Source organism: Musa acuminata, chromosome BXJ2-3, assembly GCF_036884655.1.
Source record: "Musa acuminata AAA Group cultivar baxijiao chromosome BXJ2-3, Cavendish_Baxijiao_AAA, whole genome shotgun sequence".
NCBI classification, from domain to species: domain Eukaryota; kingdom Viridiplantae; phylum Streptophyta; class Magnoliopsida; order Zingiberales; family Musaceae; genus Musa; species Musa acuminata.
In genome coordinates, this window is record NC_088340.1 from 39,668,878 (window position 1) to 39,686,548 (window position 17,671).

At 38.2% G+C, this 17,671-nt stretch overlaps 2 protein-coding genes across 4 annotated transcripts; both read right to left on the minus strand.

Moving 5' to 3' along the window:
- Positions 1-656: 656 nt before the first annotated feature.
- On the minus strand, positions 657-6,332 carry LOC103978896 (mRNA cap guanine-N7 methyltransferase 2). 2 transcript variants are annotated; one of them, XM_009394850.3, is made up of 11 exons: positions 6,093-6,332; positions 5,923-6,001; positions 5,727-5,821; positions 4,460-4,531; positions 4,284-4,393; positions 3,302-3,424; positions 3,133-3,225; positions 2,971-3,039; positions 1,277-1,365; positions 1,103-1,200; positions 657-1,003 (listed from the first exon to the last, which is right to left on the minus strand). In XM_009394850.3, exons 1-11 carry the CDS (start codon positions 6,252-6,254, stop codon positions 842-844), a joined length of 1,152 nt encoding a protein of 383 aa, XP_009393125.2. In that variant the 5' UTR covers positions 6,255-6,332; the 3' UTR covers positions 657-841. The 2 variants fall into 2 exon arrangements, with proteins under 2 accessions (XP_009393125.2, XP_009393124.2); XM_009394849.3 differs by having other exon boundaries at positions 657-1,006.
- Positions 6,333-6,883: 551 nt separating this feature from the next.
- LOC103978895 (DUF21 domain-containing protein At4g14240) lies at positions 6,884-15,430 on the minus strand. Of its 2 annotated transcripts, none has more exons than XM_009394848.3 (13): positions 14,677-15,430; positions 13,344-13,420; positions 12,591-12,674; positions 12,370-12,483; positions 11,185-11,271; positions 10,984-11,055; positions 9,554-9,621; positions 8,844-8,931; positions 8,644-8,717; positions 8,201-8,573; positions 7,818-7,864; positions 7,645-7,729; positions 6,884-7,360 (listed from the first exon to the last, which is right to left on the minus strand). In XM_009394848.3, the coding sequence occupies exons 1-13, from the start codon at positions 14,954-14,956 to the stop codon at positions 7,256-7,258; spliced, it is 1,554 nt and encodes a 517-aa protein (XP_009393123.2). In that variant the 5' UTR covers positions 14,957-15,430; the 3' UTR covers positions 6,884-7,255. The 2 variants fall into 2 exon arrangements, with proteins under 2 accessions (XP_009393123.2, XP_018678499.2); XM_018822954.2 differs by lacking the exon at positions 14,677-15,430 and adding an exon at positions 14,491-14,579.
- Between the last annotated feature and the right edge of the window lie 2,241 nt (positions 15,431-17,671).

The window sequence follows — 17,671 nt, forward strand, 5'->3', positions numbered from 1 at the left end:
AGCGCAATCCAATGGGAGTGGCGAGTGCGGTCCAGTGGGATGGTAACACGAAGGCGCCGCCTGCTTCGCCCCTATTGCAAGCAAAAGCAGAGGCGGTGTGGTTTGTCTTGCTTGTTCGATTGGGCTTTGATGCTTGCGGTGCTGACTGACACACTGTTCGTTTCCCACACGCTTTGATCTGATGACAATTTAGCACCTCGCTGTGGAATGCGTCCAAGTGGGAGAGCAATTCAATATCTAAGACCGGCGACTTTGCGAGACCCAAAAATATACACTCGATGGAGATATTAGAATGCGTAGACGAAAATATTACTTATTGTTAGCATGTAGTAAAACGAATCAAAAAGTAGTGGTAAGGAATCACCGAGGAGTCATTGAAATTGTTTCACGCATACGGCCAAAAAAAGGGAAACACACAATCATGTTTTGGTACCAGTAAGTACTAATCTTGGATACCGACTCCTTTACATGAGAACCACACGGAGCATCGAAATAAATGAGCATAGGAACTGCAGCAATAATGGGGGCCATGTATCATCAACTTTTAACACGAACCTTCCGTTCCATCCTTCATCTCTCTCACACACTGGAAAGCTAATACGGTTCATCGTCGGGCTTCGTCAAGTACTTTCAGCATGGCATAAACAAAAACAAGGTGAACTTCATGTACATCACATTTCTTGCTTCAAGAATTTTAAAACTCGGTTTACTCGATGCACATATTTAGTATTGTTGGATAGTGGTAGTAACATTCAGGCACCATATTTTCTGACGCAGATTTACAGGGTATAGATGCGATGGTCGAACCAGAAACACATGCCACCAGCCAAACAAGACAAACCTATAATGGGTCTGGAAATCGGAGATCAGCTGGTCCAGGGCCTAGGATGCCCTTGTCATGCTCTCCAAGGACGGTGCCGGGAACAAGGTTCGTGTCTGTTTGCCCATTTCTATCTTCTTCTGTAGGAGCCGGCTGTCTCCAGCTGCCCCCTAACCATTCGTGCTGCTAATAAGATGAATAATACAGGGTTAAGGAACATAAGACTCTGTCCAACAAAGTTAGAAAAGGCTATATAGTTCAATTTTGAACATCACGACTTACTTCTTCATGAGTGTAATTTCCATCAAGCAACATAGGGGTCACGACGGGTGGGACGACATCTGGGTCGGGCTTCTGAAATACAAAAGTGGAATACAAACCTGAAGAACCAATGATGCTAAAGTTAGCCTCATGGGGAGAATCCTTGAAGCATCATACAGGAGACAGATTTATCACCTAGCAAATCAAAGGAACGAGCAAGAAGCTTCCCTCGAGGATCCACAAAATTTGCACCATAGCTGAAGAGCATTCCGGCAAACTGTGTTCTGAGAACAAATGACATGTATCTTCAGGTCTGGTGACCCAGAAAACTAAAGGGAAAAACCTTTGGCGATAAAATAGGATCTGAAATAGGACAACATCAATGTTTGATAAAATCATTAAACCAACCGTAGGCTAGATTGGAGATGTTAACAAACATCAATCTTGTCATATTTCAGATAGATTGGAGATGTTAAGTATGCTCTGATCAAAGATTAATGATGCTAGTCTCTAACTTTATAAGTGTCAATAAGTGTTTTTGCTATGTATATTATTACAACTCTACATTTTCAATAAAAGTGGTAAAAGTCAGGCTTGACCAACTCCGATTCCCAAAGCATGTTTATCAACTAGAATATCTAAAAAGGATGGATTGAAGATCCAAATGCAGCCATTATTCCTTGTCATTTGTAACAAAGAATGTCTCTAGGAGCTATTTTCCACAACGACAACAACGTTCACACATAATAATTATAACCATGGCTTCTCTAACCAGAACAAAATTATCGAGCACATTAGAAAAAGGGCCAATGCACTCGAGGCACTAAATCCCATAAATGTCGGAGGCAAGAGGTACAAAAAGAGCACATGCCTAAGCAAAACAAGGAACAATTTTAAAAATTTTAATGATCATACATTCTATCTATATTTTCTCATGCTTGATATGTTTTTGATCAATTACAATGTGAAACACTTGCATGTTGTTAGCTTATTATTCGCAAACATGATAGATGACTATTGATGCAAAATATGGTAAGCCTTGTTGTTGGCAGGGCATGACAATAATAGCCATCAGCTCAACATTATGGAGTTGCACCAACACATGCCTGTCATTGAAATTGACAAATGTTACTTAAGATGATACTCTTGTCCCACTTATGGATTCTTCCCTAGGACAGTGTGTGGTCCTTTGGGATTTAAAGATTCTAATGTCTATTCCCCACATTTTGCTATATTTAAGTGTTGTGTCAGACAATCATATGCTTATACAAATTAACAGAATCAGGATTCCTTGAAGCTTCAGGTTGAATAACAAAGCAGAAGAACAGGTTATCCCTAGGTCACTCCGATATTATTTTCTATTAAGCCAACATATCATCATCCAATATTGGGACAATCAATCCATTAAGTTGATAGGCCTAAACTACTGGTCCCAAAATGTTTAGCCCATACCTCTAATGTGCTTTAAGTAAAGATTACTCAAATTGAAAGTCATAGGAAAGGAGGAAGAAGAAAAGGAATCTGAATAGTTTTGAAATATCAAAAGACATCCTTCGTGGAAATAATTGAAAAATACCATGTGCCCAAACACATAAATGTTATATATGTTGCATCTTAATTTTTTTTTCATTTTTAAATAGTTTTAGATAATTGCTTAAATTCTTCTTTTTCTGTGTCTTTGCTCCTTTATTCTGCCCTCTATTGCATGATTATTTGTGTAGCTTATATTTAAAGTTATAAAGCATATCTGCTAGAAGAATTTAAAAGATCATACTTCATAAGGTCTTTCTACCATTAACAGCTTCAACATTTAATAGCTTGATTGCCAACTTTACCCTGGAGAATAAAAGAATATACATAAATGCAGAAATAAATAAAGCACAATGTACCTGTTATCATCATAAAATTCAGCTAAGTTTTGTATCTCCACATATTCCAAACCTGCATCTCTGGCCAGCCTGAATTAATTGGCTTATCAGTGTCATATCCTCAGATTACGCAAACCAGATGTCTCTATAAATTAGATAATACGAAATAAGTACCAGACTAACCTAATCAGGCTTGGAAAGTGGACTAAGCAATGAGTTTCTGAAGTCATATCATTAGCAAATTTCAACTGATACTTTTTCCCAAACAAAGGAAACCTGAAAGTCATTTGCATATAAAATAACACATACGAAAGAAAGAAAACAAAAAGGACAACTGTCACTAACTCAGTACTTTTCTTCCTCAACTTCAAATGTAATAACATAGTTCTCTGAGCGGATGCAACTTGGGACAGCGTTCGGCTTCATACCAATTCCCTTATTGTGGCAAGCTTCAACATTCTTCTGATATTTTGCCCTGACAAAGTAGCATCTCCATATGACATGATGAAAATATTCCAAAAGCAAGGTTTGAAAATCTAAGCCAGGAAAAGTACAAAGACTGTCATCAACCAAATATAGTTATCATGACATTCTTCCATCATCTAAATTAGCAATTTCTGTAACAGAAGGCATTGAATTTCTTTGACATCCATTATACCTTCTCCATATATCTCAGACCTGTTATAACTACACTTTGTCATATCTTGTAGCAGGACAGTAGTTCCCGAGTGTCTTCTAAACCTCAGAATACCGAGTGAAAATAATGGGTTCGGGCTGTGTTAAAAGACATGTTTGGTTGGAGGTTCTTCACTCTAATCTTGTTAGTTTCAGTTTCAGAAAAGTTACATAAAGAAGAAATATGAAGGCATTAATTTGAACCAGGGCCTTTGTTTTTCATGTTTGTTGGGTCATTTCATGTTTGAAAAAAATGTTAGCTTCTACAATCCTTGAAGAGAGTCAAACACAAAACTCTACAGCATTATTTGGATCCCATTAGAGTATAGTAAACCATTTTACTGCAATTAAAACCTCATACATCATAATCTAATCTTGCCTACAAAATAACAAAACCTAGTATAAGAATTCCTAAAATTTGTCAACATGAGGGGCAGCTTCGAGCCAGAAGAAACAAGAAGGTGGTTAATAGCTAGTATAAAGTGCCCATATGTGACATCAATCATTGCTTGGTTCAAAATTTATAATATGTTCTCTTGACAATTTGTGATTCTACTGTCCTTTTCCATACCATGTGCTAGTTTCTTTCAGGTTTTACTTACAATTTTTCAAACTGCAACATAAAGAACTTTGGGAAAGAAGCTGTAATGTATCCATACCATATGGTAGATGAGTCAGGAGTTATACCGAAAAAATATCCCCCTGGTCTAAGCAATGATGAAACATTTCTCAAAAGACTCCTTACTTTCTCCTCACTCTCAAAGCATGACTGCAAAGATGTCTACTTTTAGAAGTATGTTGTGAAGAATTATAAAGAAAGAAGTAAAGGAAGTACCTGCAAATGCTGCAAACAACATACGATGTCTGCTGGGGTACCCTTGTCATGCAAATACGAGTCTAAATTTTCCTACAACATGTGATCACCTCATTATTACCACGAATATATCCCATAACCAGAATTTTCTTCGATTACTAATTGTTAATAGCATGTAAGTTCACCAAAGATGCAACATGTGAAGTCGTCAAGTTGGTCTAGCCATCCATCACAAAGAGATATGATCTAACACCCAAGGATTAAATACAACATGTAGGAGATGACTAAATGACTGTGAAATATTGGGCTAATTACAGATTACCCCCCCCCCCCTTGTAGTTAGCTACTTTTAGCATTTCGGTTCCTACACTTTAAAAAGATACATTAGCATCTTTATAGCTACAAAAGTGAAACATCTAGGTCAATTTACCTTAGCGCCGTCGGTTTTACCAACAGAAACATAAAAATAAAGGGTAAAAATTATAATTTTAACATTTCAATTAGTAGTGGCGGACGGTGATGTCGTTGGAGGCCATGAGTGGCTATTGTGGATGAGAAAAGAGATGGCGAGAGGTGAGGGCCGCTCTGCATCTATGTCAGCGTCGATACAGTTGCCGAGCGACAAAAAGGCCACCGATGTAGATGTCGAATGGCGCAGCTTGGCAACTACGTTGACGTTGAAGCAGATGCAAAGCGACACCGCTCGACATCTGCATCAACGGTCCTTTCGTCGCTCGACAACTGCATCAATGTCGATACAAATGCAAAGTGACGAAAGGATCGCTTGGCAATTGCGTATGCATCGACACAGGTGCAGAGCGGCTCTCACCTCTCACCACCACTCTTCTCATCCACAACAATCATCTGCGGCCCCCAACGGTGCCGTCATCCGCCATCATCGACGTCGTGCGCTACCATCAACTAAACATTAAAAATATATTTTTTACTCTTTGTTTCTGTGTTTCCGTTGGTAAAACCAACGACGTTATGATAAATAGACCTAAATGTTTCGCTGTCGTAACTATAGAGATAAATATAATATTTTAAAGTGTAGGGACCGAAATGTTAAATGTAACTAACTACAGAGGTTAATCTATAATTAGCCCTGAAGTATTGCCCTAGGTATGGGCTGCAGGTTATGAAACAACAGTACAAGCATCCGGCCTCGTTCGTCTAGGGTTTTCTATCCCTTCGTCTGATGAACACATCAGTGGCGTGTGAATAGACGGGCGGATGCATCTGCTAGGTATAGTTTCACAGATTAGCAAAACTGAACAAGCGCACTCACCACGGAAGGATCCAACTCGCAGAACTCGGCGGTGTAAGGCTTCCGCTGGCCCTCCCACATGTCGCGGGCTTCGCTAATGCCGGACAACGAGGCATCTGTCCGATCAAATCAATGAAAACCAAGACGAATCCGAAGTCAAAGTGAGAACAGAAAAGGAAAAAGGAAATGGAAGGAAAGAAAAAGAATAGTAGTATACCGACTCCGATGTAGTGGCCGATCTGGGCGTCGTCCCACTTGTCGGTGTTCGCTCCGCCACCGCAGTAGAGGTCGCAAACCTGATTTAGTCGCCGAAGACCGAGGATGTGAGAGAGGAGCTACAAGAAAGAGAGAGGCAGGAGAAACGAGGGGGTGCGAAGAGAGACGCACGGTGGCGTAGGGAAAGGCGAAGATCTTGATGAGGGCGGTCTTGGCGAACTCGTAGAGGCGGTGGTGAGCGGACTCGGCCGCCCGGACGGCGAACGAAGCAGCGGGAGGAGGAGGAGGAGGAGGAGGATGCGGCGCTGCTGCCAGGGGAGCCGAGGAAGCCATCAGCGTCGCTCCCCTCGCCGTTGCATCGGGTGCTGTGCGAAGTTTGCAGGTGGGTCGGGTTGTTTTGGTTTTGGATCAAATCACACAAATAAGCCTTTGTCAAACCGACTCACCACCTCGGCCGTGAAATTTATTTTATTTATAAAAAATAAGAAATAGCATTTCCTGTGTATATTCCTGTAAATTTAAATAAAATATCATTTAATTATAATATGAAAAATATTAATATCTCTTTTAATATTTTTCTGTTTATCATGGCAATAAGAATATTGTTATAATAATAATAATAATAATAATAATAATATTATTATTATTATTAAGAGTATACGTTTAGATAATAATTTGCCAAAGAGAAACTGAACCGTTTGGAGCCGCAACTAATTAGAAGCTTCTTTTATGAATTTTTTTGTTTATATAGAAAAGCCTAAATGCTTAATAGCATATATGAATGAGCAAATTGGCATATATGAATGGCTTTCCTTCTACTTCACAACTTGCAGGAGCTCCTTTCCAAGGACTCCATTAGTAGGTTTCGAGATCAGAGAGAGAGAGAGAGAGAGAGAGAGAGATCATAAGATGATTAAGTGATCATCTCATATTAATTAGTAATGAATCAACTCATTATATCATACACAAAAATATGATTTCATTAGAGTAATCAGATTTGAAGGGGCAGGAAATCTCAAACCAAATAGTCTCTTTTAGCTATATACAGATTGAACAACAGTGTACTCTTAAATTTCAAAATTAAGATCCAAAGTTAAAATTCAACAAATAAAAAAAAACAACAAAAATCTCCAGTCTTCCAACTTCAAACCTCAAACGACATCATGATCATGCCACGGACGAATATACAGATGGTCCTGATGGGTTTTTGCTAGATGAAGGCCAACCCAGCTGAGCAGCAACCATGGCCTCACATTTTTCACAAGATAATTATCTATGTTCATATGAATTATAGACGATACTCACATGCATGTGGCAGCTCATGCAACAAACCCTTATTTCGCCTCTTGTTTCACTTGATTTCTTGGAGTGTTTGAATCAGCCTCAGTGTGTTTCTTTAAGATTCCAGTAGCTTGTTGTCCTTGCCGAGTTTGAGTACCCTGGGGAAGAAAAAGGAAAGGTTTAACGCCCATAAAAGCAATTTCCTTGTGCCCCCATCATGGAGATGCAGTGTTATGAGCTATCCCAGGATCAACTATCTTTTAGGCATCATTTCTGGATTTTATCGAAGTTCGATCATGAAGGCTACCATGATTAATTATCTAGATGTCTGAAAACAACAATATTTGTTCTGACAAATGAAACAGTTGATCCTGAGATTTCTGCTAATTGTCGAGAGCTAATATTGGCACGTAGAACTAAAAGATTGATGGAAGTGACTCACTGCTGCCTTCTGTCCGGTCAACCTTCTTAAAGATGGAACCCGAGCAACTGAAGAAGCGGCAGCGGCGACAGCAGCCACTCGTATCCTGAGAGAACGCCATATCATTGTATAATTTCTCATGATATATTGAGACAGGAACAACAAACTACCACCAAAATAGCACTAAAGCATACCTCTTGTGGACATCAACAAATTCATCTGTCTCATCCACTATCTCCTCCTGCATGAAGCATTAACCACCCCATTACTTATAATCAATCATGTAGGAAACATATCATGGCCTAGAGACATGCTGATATCCTGATCGTACATGTCACTTGCATTGACAAAGAAATTATGTAAAATAACCTCCATGTTCTTTTCCTGATTTCAGAGTCAGTTAAATGTGTACACAAAAATAAGTTGTCACAGTTGGTATAATGGACATCTATGGGAAAATAGAAGTTGAAGCTGAAGACACTAAAGGTCCGTCCTGTGATATATGAGGATCTCTGCTAAAGCAATTAATGGAACACAAAGAATAGTTAATTTTTTAGCATGTAATAGTTATGTTTACTTGAAGGAGCTCTTCAAAGACATCCTCAAGGGTGATAATGCCAATGACCTCCCCATGTTCTCCATCTTCGGCTAAACGAGCTACTATACTTTCTGCTGCATCATTCTGTTGCAGGGTTGGCTTATCTCCAGTGACTTGTTTATTTTGCCATGTGTTGATGTCAACAACAACACAATCTGATTTTTCTCCGCCTTCAGATAATAAAGGAACCATCAATTCAGATTTGCCACTAGGTTCTTTGTTCGCTTCCAATTTCTTCCTTTCAGCAGGTGGAGTCTCATTTATGCTTTTAGCTTTCACAACAGCTGCCATATGACTGCTACCTTTTTGAAACTCATTCAGTATATCATACAGTGGCATATCTTCTGGAACCCTGTTAAATTTCAGAAATAAGCAGAGACTTGCTGTATAAGCATTAAAGCTTAACAATACAAGGTGTAAACCTCGGAATTCTTCTGATAGAAACAGCACTAACTGGTGTTTCCGTCTCAGCACGAACAGTGAGAAGGCTTTTCACCTGTGTCAAATAAGCAAATGCAAAATGAGAAAACAGCAACTACTACAATCAGCAGTATTGTTGAAGGAAAAATAAATAAAAGCAGCATAAATCCAGAGGTGACACAAGAAGAAGACTAAAACCCACCAGCAGAAGGCCAATAATGTTTTTCGGATTCCCTGAATAAACAGGAACACGGCTGTGGCCTCTAGCGAGAATCTTGCCAATTGCTTCCCTGGGTAAAAGTCCAACCAAATAGGGGAATTTTTTTAATAATTGTAGGATATGAAAAAGAATGAAGTAATCCGGATTCTGGATGAAACCCTTTGTGGTCGAAAAGAATTGTCCAAAAAGGTTATCTTAAATAGAGGGGAAAGGAACTTTTTTGCATTCAATAGTACTACAGCAAACTAAGCTATTTAGTAAACCGCTGTTGCATGACAGCAAACATGAACCAGAATCTGATTGGATCATTATATTTGGAAATGGTCTATATTTATTAAACTTTTTTGTTTACAATAATCGTGTGCCTTAAAGAATATTTATAGTTTTGTGGTGGGCTTGAAATTCCCTTGTGTTTCATGACCTTTTAGAATAGTAATTAAAAAGGTTGTTGATTACATGTATCTCAATATTGAGGACAACATGCCATTATACACATAACCAGCAGAACAAAAATACAAAAGAAATTTTCTAAATGACATGAAATGTAGAGCCAATGGAAACTTAATATATCAAAATATTTTAAAGGATAGAATATTGGCTTAGACACTACCTAACAGCTAGTTTTTTTAATTAAAATAATAACAGTACAACTAAAGTTTGAAAAGAGAAGATTTCCATCTGGTGACCCTCACCAGTCTAATTTTGAATTGACATCTAATGAGAATGTTGATTCAATGGGAGTCATGGCTGCCTCAGCTGTCTGCACATGAAAACATAATTTAATAATACCCAAACCATAATCTCAAATTGAAATTCTAGAAACATGCAGTTATGCAGGTTATAATTGGCTGAGAAACTAGGAATAAACTATCCCCGTTTAGCTAGCTAAATTGAATTAGCAACTAACAAGAATCCAGTAAGTATACTGTCTCTAAAAATGTCCGAAGGGAAAAAGCAGCTACAAATAAGCACGATGGTTTAGAAAGCTGCGTATCATACTATATAAACAAATAAGCACACTCCTCTCCTTTTAAACTTGCGTACTCTTAAATCTTCCAATAGATTCATATATGGTCCAAGATTTTGTAATAACCTTAATATTATTATTATTATTTCCAATCATGGGATGCTAGAATGAACATGGTGTCCTGGAAGAGATTTCAATTACCAAGCAAATATACAATGACCAAGAAACCAGTCTGTCTGGTTATATAAAAAGTAAAAACCCTCCCCTTTTCTAAGATATCTTGATATCTTCATGCTCAGTTGTCCAATGAAATAGCTGAGAGATGGTAGTTCAACAGATAGGGTTTCTTAAATAGGGCCAATAAGGGCTAAGTTCACAAGGTAAATTTACTAGGTTTATTTAACCTTGCCATGACTAAAATCAATGTATAAAGGGAACCTACCCATGCACAAGTTAGATGAGAGGAGTCAACTAGAACTAGTGATATGATGAGAGATAAAAGACGACCTTAGAAAACCTCAGTAGAGACAACAAAAAGAAAAAACAAGTAAACTTTAGTTTCACTAGCAGTATCTCCTGTAGCATAGCTCAAAAGTGGAAAGAGATCCATGTATCCAACCCTAAGTAGTAGGAATCAGATGGCTTGTTGATATAATATAGTATGACTAAGATCACCTACAATGGAAAACGGAAAGTCAAGAGACTGACTAAGATCACCACTCTATGCTATAGCTATTGGCGATGCTAATAACATAATGAAGTATAGACATGTCAGTTTGTGTGACCACAAAATTTGGATAAAATCTAACATTCATCAAATGCCATAATGTCTTAGCCAAGTATTTGTTTGCTTTTCTGATTATTATCATTGCATTCTTAGTATCAAGATAATTAGCTGTAAGCAGCGAAATTAAATCCACTGGTTCATGTATTTCCGAGGACTTCCACATAGATTAATTTGCTAGTCTTAAGAAGCTGATTTTTCCAGATTTATATACATAACAAGTTTGATGACTTCTGCATCTTCTTATGTAGTTTTACTAGTTAATACAGACATGAGACCAGGTGTTCATTTGATTAGGTACTAAAAAGTGTTCATCAAGATGTACACTCTGAAACAAAAGAGAACAAACATTGAAGTTTCATAAGACATACCTTTTCAGTCAAGTCTAAAGCTCCACTAATTATTGTTGTCTCATCATGTGTGAGCTCCCCACCTTTACCAGCCTAAAAGATTGAACAAATGCTAGTATCATGTATTCGAAATTTTGAGCTGACTCTAACAATCTTAAATCCAAGAAAATATGGACAGCTAATATAAGAAGTCGGTGGTAGCGCAATGTAGAAGTTGATTACCTCTTGACTATGGATAGATACAAGAGCTTTTAACTGAGCACGCCTAAAAAGTGCAGATTCATTATGCCCTAGTGCACAATCAAGAATCTGGAATGGCATATTTGGAAAAATTAAACCAATAAATGTTCAAAGCAAAACAAAGCTAAATATTCATAAAATTTTCTGATATGGCATTTGAAAGAAAACATCAGTGACACATATTGCAATAAACAAATTATTAACTAAGCACCGATGAGATAATAAACTACACTTATTTGATAATCATAATAATTGATAAGCTTACATAAACCATGGAGTCCTAGAGTTACTCTAATATAAAGGAAGTAGATAAGCAATACTCAAGTAAAGTACTAGTAATGAAAACTAATAATAATGTGAGCAAAGCAATATCGTATGTAAACAACAATGATTGCAATAAAAGATGTACAACCAAATCACAAAACCTGTGGCCTTTTGTGATGGCCCAGATCTGGCCTACTAAGCCAATAACCAGATAAAGTGACCTTGCTTAGCCCATGCCCAGTAGTAGCCAAGTCTCATGCAGGAGCCCGAGCCCTACTTTGTGTTTTCGTGCTACAAGCTCACTCAATCATCGTCATCATCCTTGTTGAGGGGCTAGATATGGTCAAAAATCCATCTTTAGTATTTCAAGATGAATTAGGATGTTTTGCACCATGCCACTTCCCGTACACCCCTCCTAGGTTCAAGGGAGACCATATCAATGACACCAACATGATTAAAGTCGATATAGTTGGAGCTATTTAGATACCTTGCATAATGAAGGATTCATATATCACAGGCACACACTGTGCTAATAATGTGCAGGCATGATGCAGCAGAGGGTCCATATCGGTTGATACAAAATAAAAAACAAAGAGGCGTGGCACAATATCATCGATCATGGTACTGAATTATGTATTCTTTTTTCTTTGTCACATATCCTAGTCCTTTCTTAAGTCCCTGAATCCCGGTCAACAAACCTTCTTAGAGAAAACCCATTTGGGGATACAACATGGAACCAAGTCTTGACAGTCTCCATCATGACATTGCCCATGCTCTAGTGGACCTACTCCTACCATAGTCAAGCGTAACCACATCATCGATGCCGTTTACTTCTGGACAATCTACTGTCTAAAAGAAATTGCAAAATGATGCATAAATTACTTCTGACATATAATTAATTACCTTGCCAATAGGATAAGCTATTGGGTAGCATATAATCATCAAAATGCGTACAAGCCATACAAAATTAGCACCCACAGCTAGTCCATATCTTGTGCATATGGCTTGAGGAATAACCTGCACAAAAACATAGCTTATTAGCACTGTTTTCTTATATGTATAATTTAAGATTAGCATTTCCAACTTCCAAGCGTCAAAAGCTAAACGACGATCAGTTAAAGTACCTCTCCAAAAGCCAGAACAAATGTTACAGACAAGACAACAGCAACGAAAGGATGGAAAATCTTATCAAGGTATATGGGAAGAGCCTGCATCAACCTTTTCAGCATTAGTGTGCATGCAATAGAAGCAAATGAAAGAAGTTATGCAAACTTGACAAATGAGACAAAAGCTTATTTCACGATCTGAATTATATTAAGTAGGTGGAAAATGGTATATTGACCTTAATGGTAAAGCATCATTGCACATTGAGACATCATGAACATATTCAACTCTCTGTGAGAGATTGCATTTATATGTTCTCCTAATTTGTTTCCTATTCAACAACTTCATAATTCAAAAATCAGATCCCGGTTCCCCATTTTTCATCTGTAGCACTGACATGAACAATAATGCTCGCATCCTAAAGGCCTAAAACTACCAATTCAACAATATAATCTAGAACAACGATGAGATCACTCAGCTTTTAGTTCTTTTTTTAATTTGTTTCAACTTCTATGACATTTTGTTCCAAATTGCCTCGGAGCGAAGTTGTCAAGAGTGCTGAAAAAATAAAAAATCCTAAAGTCCATCAAGAACAAAGCTAAACTGCCTTTTGGAGTTTGTTATATCCTGTCATGAGATATATATATATATATATATATATATATATATATATATATATATATATATATCATATAATAAATATGTTTTAAGTGCATGACCAGGAATGTACAGATTTATAATTTTTTTCTGAAAAGAAAATAGGAAACTTTTACCTCCATGGCAGCAGCATTACATAAAAGTAAGGTGACAAGAAGTTGGTGTTGCTTTTGAACAACAGGAAGAATAGTAGCTGCAATAATAACCAGACAACAGATTTGTCAAAGATACAACCATAAAAGGTAAGAAATGTGCATAAATTGGTGAGCTAGATGATAAAAAACTTTGATTCAGCTAACAATATATAGAGACTTGATGAGTGTGCCTGTTATCGATCCTAATAATAAAATTCTATCGAGGATGTGGAAAGTTCGCAGACCCAGGAATCAAATTTATGCAAGGTTAATGGTAATATTGTCCTACTCACGTAGTAAAGAGCACAACAACAAAATAAGAGCTCAGATAAATTATCTTGGACCATGAAAGAATAAGTCCTAGATAAATACCAAATTGGCAAATAAAAAAGTTGTACCACATAGGACATGGGCATTCTCATCACCTCTATTTCATACTGTTTTCTTATAGATGTAAAAAAATTGAAAATGATAAAGAAGAAAACATGCTTGATGTCTTAATTTCTTTCTTTCTTTTTTTTCTTTTCAGAGGTAGAAGTTCTGAAAATTCTTGGAAGTTCAAACTTTCTTTTCTAATAGGACTCATACTGTTCAAATTTAGAAACTTTAAGATGCAATAATGAGCATTTGTCTCTACATGCATTTCCAACTAAACAAGTACAAAAAGTTCTATCTAAACAGATAAGAAGTTTGGCCATGTTTATCTCATGGTAAATATTCTCATTCACCCCTTCCTCTAAAAACATGTAAATCACTGTTAAACAGCCAAAATGTTTTTGACTGCTACAAAATCTATCCTTTGATAGTGTTGACTGCCATATCTATCTAGTGGCTCAGATTTTCTCTTATTTGAGAGATTAATCCATTAACATTTCTACAAATTCAATTATCTCAAGTATTTTGATTTCCATGTTTTCAGCTGGGTAACAGTAACATATCACAAACTAGAACTGTCAGACAATGAAAGTGAAAATGCTCGATAATAAACTTCCTTAAACATTCTTTAATAAAAGGGTTTAAAAGTATTTATTTTCATTGATTGATGACGGAGAAAACAAGAAACAATCGACATTGGAATTAATGTTTATAGAAAGAACTGTGAGAACTTTTTTTTTCGGCGAGAAATTACCATGAACATCGATTGCATCAGAAGCGTTTTCCTCTACTAACATCACGTTCATGGAAAAGAAGAAGCGTGGGATACGACAAAACACAATCTTGATCATAATTCAATCAACTGATAGAGACAGAAGCAATCAAGCGATGAAATCAAAAGAAGAAACCGAAGAAGCACGGGAAGCAAAAGAGGCCGGACCTGCCTGCTTCTTCTCGGTGGGCGTCCCGCTCCGCTGCAGGATCTCGAGCTCTACTAGGCCCAGCGACATGAGCCCTAGCGTTAGCCCAGACATGATCCCCGCGAACAGCACCAGCAAGCACGAGATCCCCGCGTAGGCGTACCACCAGCCCGTCCCGAACGGGATGTCCTCCGCCTCCTGCAGCACCGCCACGGTCTCCCCCTTACCCCCGCCACCCCCCGCCGCCATCATCATCGTCATCACCCCCCTCGCCACCGCCATCGCGTTCACCGCGTGCATATTCCCGTCTTACCAACCTACCAAGACAAACGATGATGCTTGGAGACCCGATACCTTTGTTTTCAGTTCATCCTCTGGGCGTCCATCTCATCGACATCGTCTTCCTTGGGCCAAGCTTGCTACGACAGAAGCCACCAGCGGGAGTCTCAGAAGCGAGAGCTGACCTTGTCAACTATCCGACGGAGGGAAGCACACCTACAATGGCGATATTGACCAAATGGCCTCACGAGACGTGATCCACGTCGGTTTGGAGTGGCACAATAAATGCACCCATTCCTAGGAAGAAACCGACAAAAGAAACGGGAAAGCGGTCCGCCAAGTGCGGTGGGAAGCCTCGGCGCGTCGCGGAGAAGCGTTCGGCTCGGTCGGTGGCGGTCCCCGACATGCACCGCGAGTGTTCGATACGGCTCGGTCGATGACGGTGCCGGACATGCACCGCAAGTGTTCGATGGTTGGTCGCTAAGTAGTAACTGCGTCGACGGTCGATTAACTAGCTAAGTTGGCTCAGTCAATGAAGTCCAGCAGCGTATTAAGGTCAAACAGCGGGCATAAAATAAAAGTGCTATGACGCGTCGTTGTTCAATCTCGCGTACTACGATAGAGACTTTCTATTGAGAAAACAGATAGGCAATTGAATGGTCCCCAAACTGCGCGTAACAATATTTATATTTTCATCCTATTAGTCGTAAATGTGATCATCGATTGAAATTAATCCAATCGGACTCGTTTTTTCCAAAATTTGTCACTATCCGTCCAACTAAATCTAGGTTTCAAAGTTCCAAGCCCGATTTGGATATATATATATATATATATATTGCAATCTTGATACTATTTATGGGGGAGTGCAGGTTAGGTCCGAAAGGCCCAAGCACATCTTAGGAACTTACATGGTGCTTCTGGACATGAGTTGGGCAAGGTGAATTCGACTGGTGTGATCTTGAGGTGTTGTTTGTTTGCCTACGGTGGGTTTTGCGTTGGATAAAGGCGATTTTGGTTGTCTTGAGGTTCCTACACAAGAGGTCAGCACGAAGGAAGTTCCCAACTCGATCCATTCGATAGTAAAGTCAACGATGAAATGGGAATAATAAGAATTTTTTCATCCCTCTCTCGGGGATTGGCCTTTATACATTAACGATTGATGACCGGAGGTGAATAACTCTTTTCCCCCTATGGTTCTTCGAGAGCTCATTTATGTTGATGGTCGATTAGTGTTAGTCATAGGTGTTCTGTAAGCCAATCATATGAGTGATGACACGTGTGACATGACATGAATTTTTTTTTCTTATTATTTTTATGATATTTTTTTGTTTTATATTATTTATTACATAAATATATTATGATGTTCATAGATTTGTGCAATGAGAATTGGATCGTGATGAGATCATAATAATGAGACTGATTCACCTTTAAACACAAACCCTAAGTAATCTTGGTCATATGTTACTTGAGAGAGACATTGAGATAACCGGCCAGATTGGTATACTATATACTCATCCATATGATCGAGACAGCTGGTCTCATAGCTGCTCGTGTGGGGACATTAGGGTCACAACGCAAATGCTCATTAGAGAATGAGTTCACTGATTGATCCGCTCACGGAATACTAGATGGTTGATGATACTTCATTATCAGACAATGATTCCGTCATCCTAATGGTGTATCTAGTTCTTAGACTTGAGATACTAAAAATGTTCTGTATTAGTATTCCATTTTTTGATATCGGATTTATAGGTTTGAAAGTTTTAGATCTAGTACAGTTAATCATCAAGTGTGACAGCCAATCTTACGAGAGCTATTAAGTGTCGATAAAGGATCATCCGCTCTCGGTATCATGAGAGGAATATTTTATGTATTCTTGCTCAAACAAATCCTTGGCGAAGGTCATTCAGATTAAGAGATAAAGAGTTCTCCGGGAGAATCCAATTAAAACGAGACCCGAAGAGAAACCGTATGGGTGCATGGTATACGGTCTCTAAGATATTAGATTGATGTGAGACTATAGGTACATGGTAATTGATGACATATATGTCTAAATGATTGAATTCTATTGTATCGTTTGGGGACTACGCCGTAGTGGCCTAGTATATCCACAATCGATGAGTCGAGTAAATTATTATGAAGATAATAATTCACTGAATTCGAAGGAGTTCTAACAGGTATGACTCATGGCCAGCTCGACATTGAGCTTAGAGGGTCACATATATATGGTAGGTATTGTGACGTGTTGAGGTTCAGATATGAGATATCTGTCGAAGCCCCTATTTTATTGGATATCAAATAAGTTCTTGAATTATTAGATCATATGGATGAGATATAATAAGAGTTAATGAGAGATTATTGATAGGAATCCACTAATCTAAGAGGTTTTGATAGTTGGATGAAGATTCAATACCTAATAGGACATTTCATATGGTTAAATTAACATGAAGCCTCTATAAATACGAGGGAACCAAATGATTATAGACTAAGCCTTGTTGGTTGTCACCTCCTATTCTCTTATCATCTTATCTTCTTTAGATAGCAGGTGTGAATATTTGGATAATGATTCGAGGAGTATTTTCGTAGCCCATATCATATGGATCACCACTAGATAAGAGGACCTCCTTCGTCCTCTCCCATACATTTATAGAAATTAAGAGATATAAAATGGACCTTATCGCCGGGACTAATGCTCCATGTGATCTGACGTATAATCTTTTTCGAAATTACATTTAA